This window comes from Mirounga angustirostris, unplaced genomic scaffold, assembly GCF_029215605.1.
Source record: "Mirounga angustirostris isolate CCGP_5_RB_7025 unplaced genomic scaffold, mMirAng1.0.hap1 SCAF_7, whole genome shotgun sequence".
NCBI classification, from domain to species: domain Eukaryota; kingdom Metazoa; phylum Chordata; class Mammalia; order Carnivora; family Phocidae; genus Mirounga; species Mirounga angustirostris.
In genome coordinates, this window is record NW_026991715.1 from 125244519 (window position 1) to 125265673 (window position 21155).

The following is a 21155-nucleotide window of genomic DNA, read 5'->3' on the forward strand; positions in this document are numbered from 1 at the left end:
CATTTGAATTGTTTTAATTTGTTTACAGGTTTTCTTCTTTGGTATTACTTTACTATGTATTTTTAAAAATAATTTTGTCTTTCAAATTGTCTCATTCTTTCTTTGAGTCTGTCATCTCAATATCTGTTTCTTATATATAGTTTTCTTCTATTTCTTTTTGTTGCTTAATCCTGGTGAAAATTTGACATTGTGACTATGTAAGTATAAGTTATTTAAATATTCAATAACACAAACATATATCTTCTTTTATGTAAAAGTTCAAAAAGTATGCTATGTCTTTTATTGTTTTAAAAGAAGATCACTTACATAAATTAGTAACTCAAACTTAACTTGGCACATGGATTTATCTTTTTTTCCCCCCAAAGGGAAAAAAGGAAAAAGTTGTGGGAAATGGATAGAAGACTTCAGAATTTAGCCATATTTTAATTTTTTTTTTAATGTTTTTTTTTTTTTTAAAGATTTTATTTATTTATTTGACAGAGCGAGAGAGGGAACACAAGCAGGGGGAGTGGGAGAGGGAGAAGCAGGCTTCCCGCGGAGCAGGGAGCCCGATGCGGGGCTCGATCCCAGGACCCTGGGATCATGACCTGAGCCGAAGGCAGACACTTAACGACTGAGCCACCCAGGCGCCCCTAGCCATATTTTAATTTTTAATTGTGGGTTGGGGTAGCAGTTTGGCTTTGGAGTCAGATTAAAATTCAGATCTTGGTTCTTCTACTTATTAGTTGTGTGGCTTTGGGTAAGTTATACTTTAAGCCTCTGTTTCTTTTACTGTGAAATGAAGATGACTCTGTCTCTTAGGGTTGAGGGAATGAAGTGAAATAATAAATAGTAACAAACTGCTTAGCACACTTCTGACGTAAAGTAAGTGCTCAGTAAATATTTGTTGTTATTGATGCTGATATTAGATACGACCTGACATATATACACAGGTATTTACAATACAAAAATACTGGAAAAGTCCTTTGAAATTAATCCTTTGCCATTGCCTCACAGAAAGGAAATTGAGGAGGGGTGTGTCCTTGATTATATTTAGCAAAAAAGGATGCTTAATTTTTAGTATTAGAAAATCCTAATTGAGAAATTTGTCACTTCCTGTAGTGAAAGTATTTTTTCCTTATTTTTTATGGCCTAATTCATAATTGACTTGAATTTCCTCATAGTCTTTAAAATTAATTTAGGACCTTTTAAAATGGATTAATTTTGGGGCACCTGGGTGGCTCAGCTGTCTGCCTTTGGCTCAGGTCATGATCCCAGGGTCCTGGGATCAAATCCCACATCGGGCTCCCTGCTCGGCAGGAAGCCTGCTTCTCCCTCTCCCCCCTGCTTGTGTTCCCTCTCTCGCTATGTCTCTCTCTGTCAAATAAATAAGATCTTAAAAAAATAAAAAAAAATAAAAAAAATTAAATGGATTACTTTTTCTGATTACAAAAGTAATACATATTTATTATTTAAAAAAAACTATAAAATCAAGTTCTGTAAAAATAAATAGTATAGAAAATGAAACACTCTTGTAATCCTATTCCTCCCAAATAACAATTAACATTTTAGTGTGTTGTCCTCCAAATTAAAAAAAATATGTATGGTATTTATAATAATAACAATATTAGTTTCTTTTTTAAAACAAAAAGTTCTATGATATATGCTGTTTACTATTTTGCTTTTTTGATTAATCTGTTTATATTATACATATTTCCATGAAGTAATTTTTTAATGTTCTATAGATTCCTTGTGGTATGTACATTCTATAGTTAACCAGTCTCCTGTTGTTGACCATTTGGTGTAATTTCCTAACCAGAAAGCGATTATATTTTTGATTATTTGTTCTCTTTATAAAGCCCCAAAGTTAATAAGCAGTGATATTAAGTAATCATAATCAGGTATACCACCATAACAGTAAATATGTACATTTATGTGGAAGCTCAGTCAAATTTAATCTTAAACTGATAAAATTTTCCTCACTACCATCTTTTCCAAATGTCTTTCTCAGTTTTCTTTCTTTCTCCTCCTCCTTTTTTTTTTTTTTTAAGAGGAAGGAGCAGAGGGAGAGGGAAAGAGAATCTTAAGTAGGCTCCATGCCCAGTGCGGAGCCCGACTCAGGGCTCAATTCCCACAACCCTGAGATCATGACCTGAGCTGAAACCAAGAGTTGGACACTCAACTGAGCCACCCAGGCACCCCTTCTTTCTCCTCAATAACAAGTATATTCATAGCTCATAATTATATTCTTATAAGTGTATTTAAATATATGTTAGGAAGGAAGGTTAACTATTTAACTCTTTAATAGTGAAAATGAACTGCCTTAATTCTTCTCTGAAATAGTTTGTATAAAACTAATTTAAAAACAAAATAGAGTAAATGCCACAATTCAGGGAATATTTAAAAAACATATAAACCTACATATTATTTAATCATTTATGTTTTTCTTACAGATAATACAATTTAATGTTAGTATGTTTAACTGGACTTTTTTTATCATTCTGTAGCTTTTAATTGTTTTTGTCTTTGGAATAATATGATTGTTTCCTTTAAGATTTTTCTCTTACTAATTGTTTAATTTTGTGTTTGTTTGCTAGACCTCAGCAGTTTACATTTCAAGATTCAAATAATTCTGTAGATTCATCAGCTTCTGATAGTGACCCTATGAGACAGAGATTTTCTATAAAAGCACACTCACGGTTACCCTACCTCATTATTTCTGATGGATACATGGTCACAACCCTTCGATTTGTTGATAACCTGTCTCCATCAGTGCTCATGAGATCACTTCTACTTGATTCAACCCAGAGGCTTGAGAAGACATACCAAAGTATGATATTGTCTAAGGTAATAGTGCTTTTTGGTATCATTGGTAAAAGTTGGCTTCTTAGTTTTCTCAGGTTTAAAACCATACTGACGGTAATATCCTTGGATTATATACAGTTGTCTATAGAATTTTTAACTGTTGTGATAGAATTACAGATAAAATTTTACTCTTGGAAATCTTTTATCTTCAACAGCCAAAAGGCAAAGGGCTGAACTTGCGATCACTGGATTCCCTGAGATGTAGCCTGTTAAAACACCAAGGAAATAAAAGTTTAGCTGATTCTACTGTCCCCAGATTCTTACAGGCAGAAGAAACAATGAAGTTAAATGAAAAAACAACAGATTTCCAGGTACTTAGTAGCAGTGTTTTTTGTTTATTTGAACAGTTAACATATTGACTTTATTCCAAGAAACATATTTTGTTTTTTTCTTGTTAAGGGGGAGAAGTTTGAGAACACCAGTGATTTTACTTAATAAGGTATTAAATAACATTAAGTATAATTCTTTTCACTCATGTTTTAGGATTTTGAAGCAGAAGAAACTAAAGAAGGCAAACACTTTCCAGACAACTTATTCTCACTTTGGAACCAAAAAAATGATCCATTGTTCAGTAGTGTCAAGGAGGGAAGATTGGAATTTGCGTCTATGTTTGATACAATACATGCAAAGGATAATATCAAGGAGACAGATAAAACCGTTACAGAGCTGCATTCTGTTCAGAAAAATCTACTTGCAGCATGGGCTATCGGAATTTCAAAAAATGTGACAGAAAAAAATGTAATGTTAAATTACACAGTTGTTTGTATCACTCATTTTTTCTACATTCTTCAATTTATAAAATGTCCTTTCCCCAAACTAGATCCTTTTTTAAGCAAGAGCACAAGACAGAATGCATGGGTACTTTGTATCTTTCAACTTTTTCATCAGTGTTTATCAATGCAATATTGGGATATGAGATACAAACAAGATGTGGGACATTTGGTAAAGCTGACCTCAAATACTATAAAGCTTTTGCTGACTCAGCAACAACAGGGTCAGTTATTTTCAGAGAAGCTTTTGGCTTGTTTTCATTTACTTAAAATGGTAGCTGATAATTTAAATGGCATATACATTCTTCAGCCTGAAGTTATTTCAGCATCTGTTGATGGAAGTAGAACAGCAGATCAAGACAAATTGGTGGTACCCATTTTTCAAATGTTTCAATATAGTGATTCTCAGGAAAACTGGTCTTGGGACTCATCTTTCAAGATTCGTCCTCAAGTAGTAAATCTTGCTCAGCGACCAGGACGCAGGTATATTTACTTTATATCAGGATACCATCAACATTATAGATGTTTTCCTTTTTGAAAAATTGAGATAATAATTCCCATACTGTAAAATTCACCATTTTAAAGTATGAAATTCAGTGATTTTTAACATAGTCACAAGGATGTAGAATTATTAGCATATTTCCAGAATGCTTTTTTTTTTTTTTAAGATTTTATTCATTTATTTGAGGGGGAGGAAAGGGGAAAGAATCCCAAGCAGACTCCTCGCTGAGCCTGATGCAGGGCTTGATCCTGTGACCCAGAGGCCATGACCTGAGCAGAAACCAAAAGTTGGGTATCCAACTGACTGAGCCACTCAGCCGCCCCTCCAGAATATTTTTATAATCCCAAAAAGAAACCCTGTATCCATTACCAGTCAGCATTAATAGATTTTTATATTAATTTTTTAAATATTTTAGGATTTATGCCAAATTTTATTCAACACACATATTTTATTAGCCTTGGGCAGCCATGATACATGCTGAAGTATTGAATGATTTTGGTTTAGGTGAGCACTACAGAAAAATAACCATGAAGATTTAAAAAATGTATTATACGTTTTTTGATCAGTGGACTTTGCTATATTTAAATCTGATCAGTTTGTATATATATTATTTTATCAATGAAGAATACAGGCAAAAATAATAAGGCTGAGTAGAAGGCTGTACTCATTTTTATTCCTAGTCTGAAATTTGGCTTTGATGATCACTTAATTTTGTGTGCAGATTGATTGTTCTCTGGAGAGTGTTGTACAAAAACACCGTATGGTATCAAACACAATTAAGTCAAAGACTTCCTGAAGGTGACCGACAGTTAACTGAAAAGATGACACGGGAAGCATCTACTGTCAAGGCTCTGTTATGTCATATACAGGCTAACCTACAGACTGCTGGAGTTCACTTGAACCAAGCCTTAGAACTTCAATCTATCCATGGTCAGTAGTTTATAAACATTTTCTAGCTGTGAATGAGCAATATAGTTAACTGGGCTTTGATTTTGTTAATCGGTTGCAATTATTTGTTTTTCAAAATAGTTTCTGGCTGAGCTGTATCCACTAAATTTTAAAATGAAGTAAATTTTTATAAAGTAATATTAACCATGATTGATTGTTGGTTAAAAACTTTGTAGGTGAAGAGTGTTTCCTGTTAGGATCATATGAAAAATCTGTTCAACTGTGGAGGAAAGCTCTGCAAGAAACTCAAGAGAAAGGTAGGAGAGTGTTAAAAAATAATATTTGCCATAATATTGGTAGGAATGTATTTTGGCATGCTGTAGAACTTAAAAATAATTCCAGATTTCTGGGTGCTCACAATTTCTTAATGCTCAAATAGAATACACAATGGTAGGCACCTTGACTATCAGAAATACTTATTTAAAATTATTTTTACTCTTGGAATTTGTAGCACTAAGAATTTTTTCCGTTATCTATAGATAAGGCTCCGTCTGTCCTTTTTTTTGGTTGGTGATGGGAGCTGTGACTGATTATGGATGGGGAAAAAATGAGATTTATATCCTAAGTAAAATAATGTTTTCTTTTGTTTGCCATTTACCACCTTTTTACAGACTTAGAGAAACGTGGAGCTAAGGCTCTCTGCCATTAAGTAATTCGACTTTAAGAATTTCCTGTGAGTTAGACTGATTGTTGGATTAAGTATGGGCTTCATGGAATTTTTGATGAGACTAGAGGAATGTAGATTCTAGAAACTGATGATAGCTTTTATGGTATTGAGGGTTTGGCTAGGATGACAAGTTCTCAGCTAGCAACCTTGGAGCTAGCTATGACTATAACTACTACATGGTCAGGTTTGGCCAATTATTAAGCTTATTTTCTGACTGCTTTGCATATTTCATTCATTCCCCTATTTTAACCAGTATTTATCAAGGTCCTGCTATGTCCCTAGTACTATATTAGGCACTAGGAATAACTGAAATAAATAACTTTACCCACAAGTTGCCCACGATGTAGAGAAGAGATTACGTAAAAAACTAGTACTTTTTCATTATGTTGTTTGGTAGATGCTGGGGAAGCACAGAAGAGCACTTTGCGCAATCTGAGGCTGGAGTGTAAGCATTAGTCTGGGGAAAACCTGGAGGAGTTGACACTTAAAATTGAATATAAATTAGCGAGCTAAAATTGTGGTAATGGTTTAACAAAGGAGGTAGCATTAGAAAAGCAAAAAGGTGTGAGAAACCATGGCAACTTGGTAAATTGGAAGTTGTTTAATAGGATTAGATTATATGATATATGTATGCAGTATTAGGGGCAGGGTGTGAGAGCTAAGTTGAGAGGTATGTAGGGAATAGATGATAAGGAACATACTGTATGCATTGCAAAGGGATTAAGATTTTATCCCGACGAGATTGGGATCAGTTAGATACTTTATGTAGGAAAGAGAACTTTTCAAATGAATATAGGCCATTTGGAAAGATTCTTTTGGTACAGTGTGGAGGGTCATTTGTAGGAATGTGATGTAGATATGTGGGTTTCACATGGAAGCAGGAAAATTAGTCTGTTGAGTAGGTTCTGAAAGCAATGTCAAGAGTACTGGAGAGCAGAGGTTAGACTCGACAGACAATAGTTTTGATCAGTTGGAATTGTGACTGAGTAGATCTGGAGAAAGAAGTCTAATGTAGTTCTCACATTTGGGGATTATTCAACTGGATGAAGAAGTGTGGCATTCAAGGAGATGAGACGTTCTGATGGAGAAAAGTTTTCATAATGAATTCCATTATGGGGTGCCTGGGTGGCTCAGTTGATTGAGAGACTGCCTTTGGCTCAGGTCATGATCCCAGGGTCCTGGGATTGAGTCCCACATCAGCGGGGAGCCCGCTTCTCCCTCTTCCTCTGCCTGCCACTCTCCTTGCTTGTGCTCTTTCTCTCTCTCTGTCAAATAAATAAAATCTTTAAAAAAATGAATTCCATTATGGACCTTTACATTTCATTTCCAACTGTATCCACTAGGAATGGCTTCTAATAATGGAGACTGAAAGTAATAATGGTTTCAACAAGAAAGAAGTTTATTTCTCTTTCTTACAAGAAGAGACCAGAAGTTGACAATCTGGGGCTGATTTGGTGTTTCCGTGGTCTAATTAAGGACCCATGTCCTTTAGTTTTTCTACTCAGTCGTCCTTAGTGCACTGCTTCCAGTCTTAAGGCCATTACATGAGATAAAACGGGTACTGGAACTCCAACCGTTGCATCCATATTCTAGACAGGAGAAAGGAAGGGAACAGGAAGGGCAAGAAAGGGTGCACCTTCTACCTGAGTTACCTCCCTTTGAGCAGCTTTTCTGGAAGTTCTTTTTTTTTTTTTTAAAGATTTTATTTATTTATTTGACAGAGAGAGACACAGCGAGAGAGGGAACACAAGCAGGGGGAGTGGCAGAGGGAGAAACAGGCTTCTCGCCGAGCAGGGAGCCCGATGTGGGGCTCGATCCCAAGACCCTGGGATCATGACCTGAGCGGAAGGCAGACGCTTAATGACTGAGCCACCCAGGCGCCCCGAGCAGCTTTTCTGGAAGTTCTACGTAGTGTTATCTCTTGGTCCAGAACTCAGTCTTTTTTTCATGTGGCCATATCTAAGTGAGAAATTGTGATCTGGGTGCATTATTTATTTTTTTAAAGATTTTTTTTTTTTATTTTTAAGTAATCTCTACAACCAACGTGGGGCTTGAACCTACAACCCCGAGATTAAGAGTCTCATGTTCCACTGACTGAGCCAGCCAGGCGCCCCTGGGTGCATTGTTAACCCCAAATAAAATTGGAATTCTTTTATTCAGGAAGAATGGATAAGGTATCAGTTCTAAACACCCATCAGATACTTGGATGCAGTGGTCAGGGGCTCCTATCTCATTGGATAGTGCTTCTCCTTTGGGAAGTCTCTTTGACTAACTGATAAATGTATGGTTTCTTGGGGTTTTCTTTTTTTAGCATGTTTCCTTCTGTTTTATACCAGGTATACTTGAGATAGATGTTGTTAATGGACTTTAGTGCTGAGATGCTAAGGATTTGCAGCTCTCTCGGGATAAAATCTTAAGTCGTCCTAGGGCCTGATGAAAGATAATAAAATAGTTCAGAACTTAAAATGAGAAAGAACAAAGTATTGCTGATCTGTTTTAAGAAAAAAACTTTTATTGAAGTATAAAACAAATACAGAAAAATTCACATAACCTGAGTGTACAGCTTTCATAAACTGAACATTCCTGTCTACCTTGTACCCAGATTGAGAGCATTACCTTGCTGGGGTGCTTTGCTGGCTCAGTTGGAATTGCATGTGACTCTTGATTTTGGAGTTGTGAGTTTGAGCCCCATGTTCAGTGTAGAGATTACTTAAATAAATAAACTTAAAAAAAAAATTACCTTGCTAACATGTTTTTAATATAAGCTTAATTCTTTCTTGTTTAAGGAGGAAGAAGAACATGTTTTCTTCAGATACGCTATTATCTTTCTCTTTTATACTGCTACCTCTATAGCTATAATTTAAATGATGCTCAAGGATTGTGTGATCACCTAGTAAGAGAAATTTTGAGGTGGTCCCACCTACCTGTAAAAGAAAATGAGGATTGTTCAGGTATGTATTTTGACCATCAGTATGTTTAATCTCATTAATTTGTATTCATAGGTTTAGATATGAAATTGCTTATACATAAAAGTTGGTTGCTCTCACTAAATTAGGTTATAGTGAATTTTGACCTGTCAGCTTCTCAATAGCAAGGATCATGGGTTTTTCTTTTTTTTCTTTCTTTCTTTCTTTATTTGAGAAAGAGCGAATGAGAGAGAGAGAGAGAGCCAGCACAAGCAGGAGGAGGGGCAGAGGGAGAAGGAGAAGCAGACTCCCACTGAGCAGGGAGCCTGATGCGGGGCTCAATCCCAGGACCCTGAGATCATGACCTGAGCCAAAAGCAGATGCTTAACTGACTGAGCCACCCAGGTGCCCTTGTTTTGTTTTCTTAAATCTTTGGATCTGCAGGGCTTAGCAATAATTGCCTGCTGAACTGACAGAATTGTTTTCTCACAGCCATATTTGTTAGACATAATATCAGGTATCCAAGTATTTTTTCTTAATATATTTATATTTTAACTATGGCTTATGGTGGCTTAGTAAAGTGATGAAAATCACTTTCTGAGGTATTCCAACTCTTTTTTTAAACTTCACTTAAGAGGATGCAGAGTATCTGGATTGCCCTTTTTAAAAGAGGTATATTTAAATTAAACAATAACCAGAGTGAAAGGCATATATGAACACATACCTATGATGTTTATAAGGTAGTAGATCATTAGATGTATACTGTGCATATGAATGTGTCTGAAATACCCAGTGTATCAGAACTTTCTTTTTTTTTTTTTAAAGATTTTATTTATTTGACAGAGAGAGACACAGCAAGAGGGGGAACACAAGCAGGGGGAGTGGGAGAGGGAGAAGCAGGCTTCCCATGGAGCGGGGAGCCCGATGTGGGGCTCGATCCCAGGACCTGAGCCGAAGGCAGACACTTAACGACTGAGCCACCCAGGCGCCCTCTTTTGTAATCTTTTAAAATTTAACATTTTGATGAATATTTTCCAATGTAAATAATACGCTTTTTTGAAAACCTATTAAACCTTTCCCCCATTGTTGCATATTTTAGTTGTTGCCACCTATTTACTATTTTTTTTTTTATAGTCCTGCAGTTTACATAAACTTTTGTGGGAATTACTAATAATTTCTTTTTTTTTTTTTTTTAAGATTTTATTTATTTGACAGAGAGAGAGAGACAGCGAGAGAGGGAACACAAGCAGGGGAAGTGGGAGAGGTAGAAGGAGGCTTCCTGCCGAGCAGGGAGCCCTGTGCGGGGCTCAATCCCAGGACCCTGGAATCATGACCTGAGCCGAAGGCAGACGCTTAACAACTGAGCCACCCAGGCACCCCTACTAATAATTTCTTTAGGATAAATTTCTACAAATGAGGTTATTGGAGCAAAGAGAATCCATGGCTTTAAGACTGGTATCAGATTGCCCTCCAGGAAGGTCTGCTAGCTGTGTATGAGTGAAAAACTTTTATATGTGACTTTTTAAGTGATTGGATATTCTTCATTGTTTCTCATTGGTGTCACTAACTTTTAAAATAAATTTAACCTGTATAAATATATTTGTTTTAGTTTTTAATGACTATTGTTTAGAATATATTAAGTGTGTCCCTACGGGGTTGGAGGTCCCCAAGACTACCCCTCACCTTCGGTGGTTCACAGGGAGGACACACAGGAACCAGCATATAGTCATACTCAAGGCTATGATCTATTACAATGAAAGCAAAATTAGCAAAAGGAACAGGTGCATGGGATGAAGTCCAGAGGAAACCAGGCACAAGTTTCTAAGACTCTTTTCCTAGTGGAGTCACACGAGACACATTTAATTCCTCTAGCAGTAGGTTGTGTCAACACATGTGAATATTGTTTACCAAGGAAGCTCACTTATTTTTTTTAAAGATATTATTTATTCATTTGAGAGAGAGTGAGAGAGAATGAGCAGGGAGAGTGGCAGGGGGAGAGGGAGAAGCAGACTCCTTGCTGAGCAGGGGGCCTGATGCAGGGCTCCATACCAGGACCCTGGGATCATGACCTGAGCCAAAGGCAGACCCTTAACTGACTTGAGCCACCGAGGCGCCCCAAGGAAACTCATTTAGAGATTCAGTGCCCAGCGTTTTTAATTAGAGTCTGGTTAGTCTGGTTAGCCCTCTCTGCCTAGCCCATACCAAAGTTCTATACTCTCAGAAAAAAAACAGGTGTTCAGCATAAACCACATTGTTTGTACAAACAGGTCCAGTAAGCCATTCTCATCATTTAAGGTGGTGGAAATCTTTCCCAAATCCAAGTTCCCAGATGCCATCCAAGGGCCAACATTATATGCAAGCATTTCAAGTAGTCAGGCCTGTTCTGTTATCTCTTTTCTGCACATTTACCTTATTACATCATTGTATATAGTCATAATTTAATTTTTATTGCATAAGGTTGCCATTATTAACATCATCAGGGTACCACATGCAGAATTACTGTTTCAGATTTTTTTACTTCTGAATTGATACAGTTTTACTCTGTGACTATCTTTTAGAATTAGGTTGCTCCCCATTTAAGGAGCTTATTTTTGAGTTTCCAATAATGAGTTTTATATGATTAGAATTACTGGAAATCTTACCTTTGTATAATTCCTACAGCAAGGTTAATGCAGGAGAAAATTATTCATACCCATGTATTTTTAAGTTCAATGTGAAGAAATAGTATGGTTTTTCCAGACTTTCTTTAAATGACCAAATGAAGAATACTGTTTGAAGGCTAATAAGATTTTCTCAAAGGGCACCTGGGTGGCTCAGTTGTTAAGCGTCTGCCTTTGGCTCAGGTCATGATCCCGGGGTCCTGGGATCGAGCCCCGCATAGGACTCCCTGCTCGTCAGGAAGCCTGCTTCTCCCTCTCCCACTCCCCCTGCTTGTGTTCCTTCTCTCGCTCTCTCTGTCAAATAAATAAATAAAATCTTAAAAAAAAAAAAAAGATTTTCTCAAGATTCTCTTTATTAAGAAGAGCTTATTAACAATAATCTTGAGTGCCTACTCTGTGAGAGGAAGAGTGTTACATGCTGAGGTATACAGTGAAAAGATAGAAGTGGTTCATATGAATATAGAACTTAATATTCTTGTGAATATGTGTCAAGTGATTTCTGGGGAAGAAAAATATTTTGCTATTGTTGGGGCCATAAATTTTCTTTTAAATTAATTAATTAATCAATTAATTAATTAGGGGCAGAGAGGGAGAGAGAGAATCCCGAGTGGGCTCCACACCCAGCGCAAGCCCACCTGGGGCTCGATCTCACAGCCCTGAGATGGTAACCTGCGCGGAAATCAAGAGTTGGATGCTTAACTGACCGAGCCAGCCAGGTGCCCTGGGGCCATAAATTTCTAAAAAATTAATGTTAACTTTGTATTTATCTATATTTACTAGCTTAACTATTTTCAGATCTCTGAATGCCAGTTTATATTACTGAGTTTTGATTCTCAAATAGGGACGGCACATTTGCTCCTGCAGTTTATATATCAGAATCACCTCAGAAATCCTGATGTAATTCCTGCTCCCCCACCCATTTTCTCCCTCCACCCCACATTTTCCTCTTGTCCCTCCCTCCCCAAAGAATCTTACAATAGTGAGCCACTCTTACTAATGGGAGTGTATCCTAATCCCCAGATGTAATGGTACAGAAAACAGGCATTAAGAATTACTGTTCTAGAAGCTCTTGGGTGGCTCAGTTAGTTAAGCGGGTGCCTTTGGTTCAGGTCATGATCCCAGGGTCCTGGGATCAAGCATTGAGCATTAGCTTCCTGCTCAGCAGGGGTGTCTACTTCTCCCTCTCCCTCTGCCCCACTCACTCTGCGCTTGTGCTCTCTATCTCACTCACTTTCAATAAATAAAATCTTTTTTTTTTTAAAGATTTTATTTATTTATTTTAGAGAGAGAGAATGAGAGAGAGCACATGAGAGAGGGGAGGGTCAGAGGGAGAAGCAGACTCCCTGCCGAGTAGGGAGCCTGATGCGGGACTCGATCCCGGGACTCCAGGATCATGACCTGAGCCGAAGGCAGTCGCTTAACCAACTGAGCCACCCAGGCGCCCTCAATAAATAAAATCTTAAAAAAAAAAAGTCACTGTTCTAGTGCTGATTTTCAGATTATTTTTATAGTAAACTCTGCCTCCTTTCCAAAGAAAAAACATTGGAAAGGGAAGGAAAACGGAAAATAATGAAATATAAGCTTGCAAGTCCATCATGGCTGGATTGTTTTGTATTTATCGTTCTGTGTTTTAAAATAAAACTGGTAACTTGAAGTCATCAGTATTCCTAAGTGCGTGTGCTCATAATTGTGAGCTAACTATTTTTGTTTTATTGTCCTCAAGAAGCATAGATACCTATTATAAATTAGCTCATACAGGTCGTGGGTGCTCATCTGAGAAAAAAATTTTAATTATAATTTTCTTCTTGTATAATGTTGGGAACTTAAATATTATTGCTTTTTGATAGTTTGATCAGAATCTCCTTTGGTCATTTGCTGTATTCCTTAGTTCCTGAGAAGTCTCACTGTGAGTTTGGAATGACTAGAAATGTTGTTCCTGAAGCGGCAGTGACGGTTATCCAGTCCATGGCTCGTTTCATGGCCGCCTATTTCGCCAATCAGCTGCTTTACATTTTGCCACCTCACAATGTGAATGTTCTTCCTCCCCTTCATGTTAAAACAGGTAATACAGTAAGCAAATAATTTTCTCACTTTGTTTTTTTACATAGTATTTAAAATCAACTTATACAGTGACCATTATTCTATGGAAATAATACTGTTCTAGCTTAGTGTGTGAGTACAGATTCTCAGTGACTAAATGAATAAAATCTGAGACAGGTATTGCTTGGGTTTGTTTTTATTGAGTATGGATTTTTAATTACAAATTTTAGACAAATTGGTATTTTTTATAAAGTTTCCATTTTTATTTTTTTATTTTTTAAAGATTTTATTTATTTATTTGAGAGAGAGAGAGCTCATGAGAGGGGGGAGGGTCAGAGGGAGAAGCAGACTCCCTCTTGAGCAAGAAGCCCGATGTGGGACTCGATCTCGGGACTCCAGGATCATGACCTGAGCCAAAGGCAGTCGCTTAACCAACTGAGCCACCCAGGCGCTCTAAAGTTTCTATTTTTAAAGTAAAAGGACTGTCATTTATATAAAAATGTGGAAATTTAACAGATTTTGAGTATGCTAATTTAGAATTTAATTTTATTTGGATGATTTACTTTTATCATTTTCTTTGGATCATTTACTTTTCTCTATTTAATCATTTTATTAATGTCAAAATGTACCACAGATTAATGCATAGAGAACTGCTCTGCCCTTACGGAGAGAAACAATGTACACAGATTTCTGTGATGTTCATTTTATTCCACTAATTTTATTAAGTGTCTGCTGTGTACCAGGCAGAGTTGTAGGTGCTAGAAATATATTAACTTGTACCATATGAGATTAATATTATGAAGATATTTGTAGTTCTTTTGTTTTGATGTATGAAATAGACTTATTCTGACTGCCATGAACAAAACAGATAAAATACCTGTTCTTTTATGGAGTTTAAATATAACATCCAATTAAATTAACATCTAATTAATTAAATAACATCTAATAGCTTGAAACAGAAAATTAAATAAATGAATACATAAACAAGTGGTGATTATTGGCATGCAGAGAGTTGAAGTAGAGTAATGCATTGTGACTGAGTGGGTATTTCAGATGGCGAATTTAGGAAAGTGCTCTCTGAGGGTGGGGCAGGGGGGGACATTTAAGATGAACTCTTAATGAAAGAAAGAGCAGCCTTGGACCCATCAGGACTTACAGCATTCTTTTTTTTTTTTTTTTTAAAGATTTTATTTATTTATTTGAGGCAGAGAGAATGAGAGACAGCATGAGAGGGAGGAGGGTCAGAGGGAGAAGCAGACTCCCTGCCGAGTAGGGAGCCTGATGCGGGACTCGATCCCGGGACTCCAGGATCATGACCTGAGCCGAAGGCAGTCGCTTAACCAACTGAGCCATCCAGGCGCCCAGGACTTACAGCATTCTAACCGAGCTTGTGCAGAAGCCCCAGAACAAGAATAAACTTGATGCATTTGAGAAACTGAAAGGCTGGTGTGGCTGGAGGATAGAGGGAGAAGTGGAGAATGATAAGAGATGACGTCAGAGATGGGGCCAGATGTTGTGAGCCAGGGGAAGGAATCTGTACTTTAAATACAGTGGGGTTTCAGCAGGAAGTAACGTGAACTGATAAATATGTACACATACGTTAGAATAGTACAAGATGTAAGGTAATTAGAAGTTTAATAGAGGGGGTGCCTGTGCCTGGGTGGCTCAGTCTGTTAAGCATCTGCCTTCAGCTCAGGTCATGATCCCGGGGTCCTGCAATGGAGTCCTGTGTCGGGCTCCCTGCTCAGCGGGGAGCCTGCTTCTCCCTCTCCCTCTGCCCCTTTCCCCGCTTGTGCTTTCCCTCTCTCTCTCTCGTTCTCTCTCTCTCAAATAAATAAATATTTTTAAAACGTTTAAAAGAGGTAGCAACAAGTGGTCAGCAAATTTAATCACAGAACTGTGGATTTTGAACTGTGTGTTCAGAGTCTTCTGTAAATGTCTCAAGATGTGGGTAGGAGCAGAGGACTGTTTGTACCCACTTGAACACTTTAGCAGTAGTGCTAGTCTCTCTTCTCATCTGGGGTTCTTCAGGAGGTTCTGCTCCCTAGAAAATCATGTGTGTGAGGTAGGATCAGAAGGGAACTTGTCTCATGGCTTCTTTTCTAGTAGGTCCCTGCTTCCCTGGGAAAAAATGTTGGTCCCGACCTGATTCTGGCTTCTTTTAGGGAGCTGGTATGAACAGAAACAGGTGCTCAGCTTTCACCAGGCTCTGCCTGCTCTCCTGTCCCTGCCCACCATTGTCCTTTTCTGCCATGTCCTAACTCAGATTCAGCTGGTGCTCCCTGCCTTTCCTCCCTAACAGCATGTGCTCCTTTCACTTTAATGCTTTCCTCTAAGCCTCTCAGATACCTATTACTTATTTCCTTATACATTTGATATTACATTTGACCCAGGAACAAACGGGTTAGGCGTGCCGGCCCCCTGCATAGTCAAAAATTCACATACAACTTTTGACTCTCCCAAAAGTGAACTGTCGATAACTTACTGTTGACCACATGCTTTACCCATAAGATCAACAGTTAATATGTATTTTGTATATGTATAATATACTGTATTCTTACAATAAAGTAAGCTAGAAAAAGAAAATGTTAAGAAAATCATAAGAGAAAGTACATTTGTATTACTGTACTGTATTTATTCAAGGAAATTGTGTATGAGTAGACCTGCACAGTTCAAACCTATGTTGTTCAAGGGTCAACTGTATTTATTATCATTACAGTGGTTTTATATTTAAGCTCTCTTTTTTGTTACATCCCTAAGTACTTACCACCTGTGGTTTCTCTTTTTGGTAGTAAGGTTTCTGACAACAAATTGTGTCCTTAATCCACCTTATTTTACTAAAGAGGAGAGGTAGTACTGAATGCGGTTTTTTGAAAAACCTAAAAAAAAGAAAAAAAAATCAAATCCTGACTTAGAAAATTTGTCTCAATTTCTTGTCTTCGTATCCTACATTATTTATAGGACTTTGCTGTTTGCCATGATCTTTATCTTTTCAGATCACTTTGCATACCTAGGGAAGATCTTTTTTTTTTTTTTAAAGATTTTATTTATTTATTTGACAGAGAGAGAGATAGCGAGAGCAGGAACACAAGCAGGGGGAGTGGGAGAGCGAGAAGTAGGCTCCCTGCCGAGCAGGGAGCCCAATGTGGGACTCGATCCCAGGACCCTGGGATCATGACCTGAGCTGAAGGCAGCCGCTTAACGACTGAGCCACCCAGGCGCCCTAGGGAAGATCTTTATCACATTGTAGGAAGAAAGGTGATAGAATTATTGAATTGTTTTTGGACATATTCATAAACATTCATAAAAGCTCAAAGACACACATTTTTATTCCTTGTGTAAATATCTTCCCAGTGAGAGTAGAGGGTGGGAAAGAAAGTTTTGTGATCTCTTCCTAAGCCTGAAACTGTGATTATTGAAAATTTAAACACCTGAAACTTGATATATATCCTTCAGTTTCTTTAATTTCCTAGTATCTTGGAAAAGGATATCCACAGGCTTGACTTAAAATAGATTTTATGTTAATCTTTTTAATCAGAGCTAATGGCAGAATGTATTGAGGATTTGAATTGCTTATTTGGTGTGATGCTTGCTGTACAAAAGCAATAAAATTTTCAGAAAATTAAATCAGTCAAGTTCTTTTAGTAGTATGGTACCTTGCTCATAGTAAATAAAAAAGTAGGAAAAATTTCATCAATCTCCAGGCTCTTTGCCTATGCAGAATCAGTCAAGTGAATGACAAATTTTTGTGTTTCTATCCAAATGTATTTGTCAGAAAGCTAATGTGTTATTGTTTGGAACAGGCAGAGACTAGGTCACGTGAGAAACTAATTGTTTCAAGGAACAGAAACCCATGCATACCATTTGCCAGGTTTATTTTGAGGAAGTGAGTGGGAATCTTAGCAATATATATTTTTTTAAAAATAGCAGTTCAGTCATTGTATTTCCAAGTTGCTTATTTGAATGTTACTTTAATTAGGGAATGGTATGGAAGGCTAGGGAGAAGGATATGACCCTTTGTATTTAATCCCAGGCCAGGCTGAAATCTTGTCCATTTAGTCAGGATTATTTTCTACTTTCTTATAAACACTAATATATTGAACACTTAATGCTTGAGTTTTACCTCAAATTAGTATTTTATTCCATGGCACTGTGAGGAATACAAAGTCATGTAAAATGTGTCTCTGCTCTCCAAATTTCTACTAGGAGAAATAGAGATGTATTTTAGTCAGCCGTACAGTAATAAATTGTACACTGTGGCCCAGTATACTTAAGTGTGTATATGTATGTTTCTATTATCTGACATAAAGTTTTCATTAAACTGTATTTACATTTATTTTATGTAATGTACTCAATGCTCTCTCTTCTCTTTCTGTATCCACTCTGTTCTTTTTCCTTTTTTTTTTTTTTAAAGATTTTATTTATTTATTTGACAGAGAGAGACACAGCGAGAGAGGGAACTTCCACAAGCAGGGGGAGTGGGAGAGGGAGAAGTAGGCTTCCCTCCGAGCAGGGAGCCCGATGTGGGACTTGATCCCAGGACCCTGGGATCATGACCTGAGCTGAAGGCAGATGCTTAACGATTGAGCCACCCAGGCTCCCTCTTTTTCATTTTTTAAGAATGCTGGCATTTACTTCATGACCCAGTAATGAGACATTTTCTTCAGTTTTTTTTTTTTTTTAAAACAACCTAGAGTATGTTAAGTATTATTTTAAACCATTTAAAAAAAAATATTTTATTTATTTAGAGTGGGGGAGGGGCAGAAGAATAGGGAGAGGGAGAGAGAATCCCAAGCAGACTCTGCACTGAGTGCAAAGCCCAACGTAGGGGTTCCATCTCATGACCCCGAGATCATGACCTGACCTGAAACCAAGAGTCGGACGGTCAGCCGACTGTGCCACCCAGGCGCCCCCATTTTAAACCATTTATTTATTTTATTTTTTTATTTTTTTAAAGATTTTATTTATTTATTTGACAGAGAGAGACACAGCGAGAGAGGGAACACAAGCAGGGGGAATGGGAGAGGGAGAAGCAGGCTTCCTGCTGAGCAGGGAGCCCGATGCGGGGCTCCATCCCAGGACCCCGGATCATGACCTGAGCCGAAGGCAGACGCTTAATGACTGAGCCACCCAGGTGCCCCTAAACCATTTTTTAAAAGATTTTATTTATTTATTTGAGAGAGAAAGAGCATGAGCAGGGGATAGGCAGGGGAAGAGGGCGAGAGAGGTGGGAAGCAGACTCCCTGCTGAAGGGTGGAGCCCTGAAATCATGATCTGAGCAAAAGTGAGATGCTTAACCAGCTGAGCCACCCAGGCACCCCTATCTTAAGCCATCTTTCTTGTTGTGATTTTGTGTAGAAAATACTAATTAAAGAGATAGGGGCTCCTGGCTGGCTCATTCAGTGGAGCATGTGACTCTTGATCTTGGGTTTGTAAGTTTCAGCCCCACATTCAGTGTAGAGATTACTTAAAAAATAAAATCTTAAAAAAAAAGGAGAGAGAGATGTAACTGTGTGAGGAGTGAGTTCTGATAAATGTAATTGTAATATTCATTTTCTTTTATTTACTCATAGAACAGTGCCTTCGACTTATTCCTCTACAACACTCTGAAGTGGCTAGTGTTGTAAGAGATCAGAATCTTTCTGATGTGTGGACAGTTGAATATGCCTTTGAATTATTACTTATTGGAGGCCTAGTTCCAGAGGCTGTGTGGTTGGCACATAAACTTGGAGACTGGAAGACATCTGTTTCCATTGGTGTGGCTTTCCAACTGTTCTGTAAACATGATAGAAATTTCATAAGGTATGTATATTTAGGCAGACTTAGATTAAGAAATAGTATCATAGTATCATCTAACTATTTTTTTATTTCTCTCATTGCTGGCATTTATGCATTTTGTGGAATCCTTAGTCCAGCAATATCCAATAAACTTGTTTTCAGTGTTGGAAAAGTTCTATATGTGCAGTCCAGTATGATAGCTGTCAGTCACATGCAGCTACTGAGCACTTAAAATGTGGCTGGTAAGACCAAGGAACTGAGTTTTCAATCTAATTTAAATTTAAATTTAAATAGCTAAATATGCAGCTGGTGGCTACTATGTTGGACAGCTCAGCAGCTTTCTTGTGTTAAAACTTAAAAAAAACAAAAACAAAAAACTTTTATTTAGCACATTTGTTAGTAATGCCCTCAAAAGGCTTTTAGTCAATGGGAGAGTTGGTCTGTCTTGAGTAGGATTTGAATTTTAAGCTAATCAATCTAATACCTGTATTTTAACTTTTTTGAATATTATGGTATTGCTGTATCTTTGATATTTTTCAGTTCAATAATTCAACATATATTTATTTATTAAGTAACCTTTCTTTACCAAGCTCTCTGCCAGGTATTTTAGTAGATATAAACTTAAATGGCACATAGTCTTCATATTGAAGGCATTTATAGTTAGTAGAAAAATTAGGACGAAACATTATTATAATTTAGATAGTGTGGTAAGAAAAGTGCCAGTTGTGCAGTGGAGAGAGCAATAGTATGAAGTGGGCATAGGACAGGAAATACTTTATGTAGGAGATACCATTTGAGATGGGCATTGAAGGGAAGACAGGATCTTGACAAATAGAGTAGCTGTAGGGAGGGAGAACATTCCACACATGAGCAAAGGCATATGGCAAAAGACAAGTTTGGTGCAGTGTGGATAGAGTAGACTGTAGGGTAGCAATGGGAAATAATGATGGGACAATGTATTAGTATCATAATCATGGAGAGCCTTAAAAATCTCCTCAGTGCCTTATTTCCTCAATTCTTTCTTTTTTTTCCCCTAATTATTTCTTTTTAAAATAGAGGATGAATAAGGAAAGTGAATTTCACTGTTTAAGATTTCATGTTTAGTTCTTAGTGTGTTAATATTTTCTTTTTTAAAATTTGGGTTCATTTCTCTTAACTTGATGTGATTTCAGGTCCAACAAAAAGGGTCTAAATTTACCAATAAATTTGACTCCAGGACAGATTTTCCAGGAAAAACTGAAGTGTTTTTTAGGTCGGCCAGCCTCTTTTGAAGCAAAAAATGAAATGGGCGCAAAATACAAACAGTTTACAGGTGTGTTACCTACATATACTCTGACAGTGTATCAGCTTAATTAATATAAACCTCATGACATTTTAAAAAGCTTGTTAATATCCATAAATATATTAAAATTTGCAGTAAGCTTATCAAAGATACAAGTTTGCTATTTATTCTTAATCATGGGAGCATTCAAAACTTATGCCAGCTTAAAAACCGATGGTCAGTAACTGAATGATACTCTGATTTTCTGTACATATCTTTTTACTTAGTTGTATTTTGCTACATTTGGATTATTTTCTTTTGTAGTCATAGTTGTAGAATCTTGTAGAATTTTGCACACGTGAGAGTATTTAAAAGTATTTAGTTCAACTCTTGCTGAGTGCATAAATCACAGAGTTGGTTTTGTTTTTAGTTTGAAAAGTTCAGAGTGGCATTACAGAATTAAAAATAATGTAATATCACATATATTTCATAGATTTACCCAGGAGCCTTATAAAATTTGTCTGTTTTATAGATGGAGAAATTTAGATGAAAAGTAATGAAGTCAGTTATTTAAAGTTGTATGTTTAATGACTACTGTGGGACCCTTTGGTTTTATTAGTGCATGTCTCCATTAAGCAGTGACTCTAGATTCTTAGAACTTACTAATTATAACTTCTCTTTCCAGAAAGAACTCATAATACTTGGAAATCTGACTAAAAACTTTTCTTTGATAATTTTCTGTCAATATTTTTTAATTTTTAAATTTTTATTTATTTTTA

General features: G+C 37.0%; 1 protein-coding gene across 13 annotated transcripts in view; it reads left to right on the forward strand.

The window, feature by feature from the left end:
• CPLANE1 (ciliogenesis and planar polarity effector complex subunit 1) overlaps window positions 1-21155 on the forward strand; it is a 146330-nt gene that overhangs the window by 23244 nt on the left and 101931 nt on the right. For all 13 annotated transcript variants that reach the window (XR_008505067.2, XR_010413322.1, XR_010413323.1 and 10 more), the window contains 9 exons: window positions 2577-2826; window positions 3000-3155; window positions 3328-4097; window positions 4838-5046; window positions 5241-5321; window positions 8518-8682; window positions 13186-13359; window positions 18911-19139; window positions 20288-20427. Coding sequence is in view for 1 of the 13 variants with exons in the window: in XM_045862216.3 (XP_045718172.2) it covers window positions 2577-2826; window positions 3000-3155; window positions 3328-4097; window positions 4838-5046; window positions 5241-5321; window positions 8518-8682; window positions 13186-13359; window positions 18911-19139; window positions 20288-20427 (2174 nt within the window). In the remaining 12 variants the exon portion in view is untranslated. The remainder of the gene's footprint in view (window positions 1-2576; window positions 2827-2999; window positions 3156-3327; window positions 4098-4837; window positions 5047-5240; window positions 5322-8517; window positions 8683-13185; window positions 13360-18910; window positions 19140-20287; window positions 20428-21155) is intronic.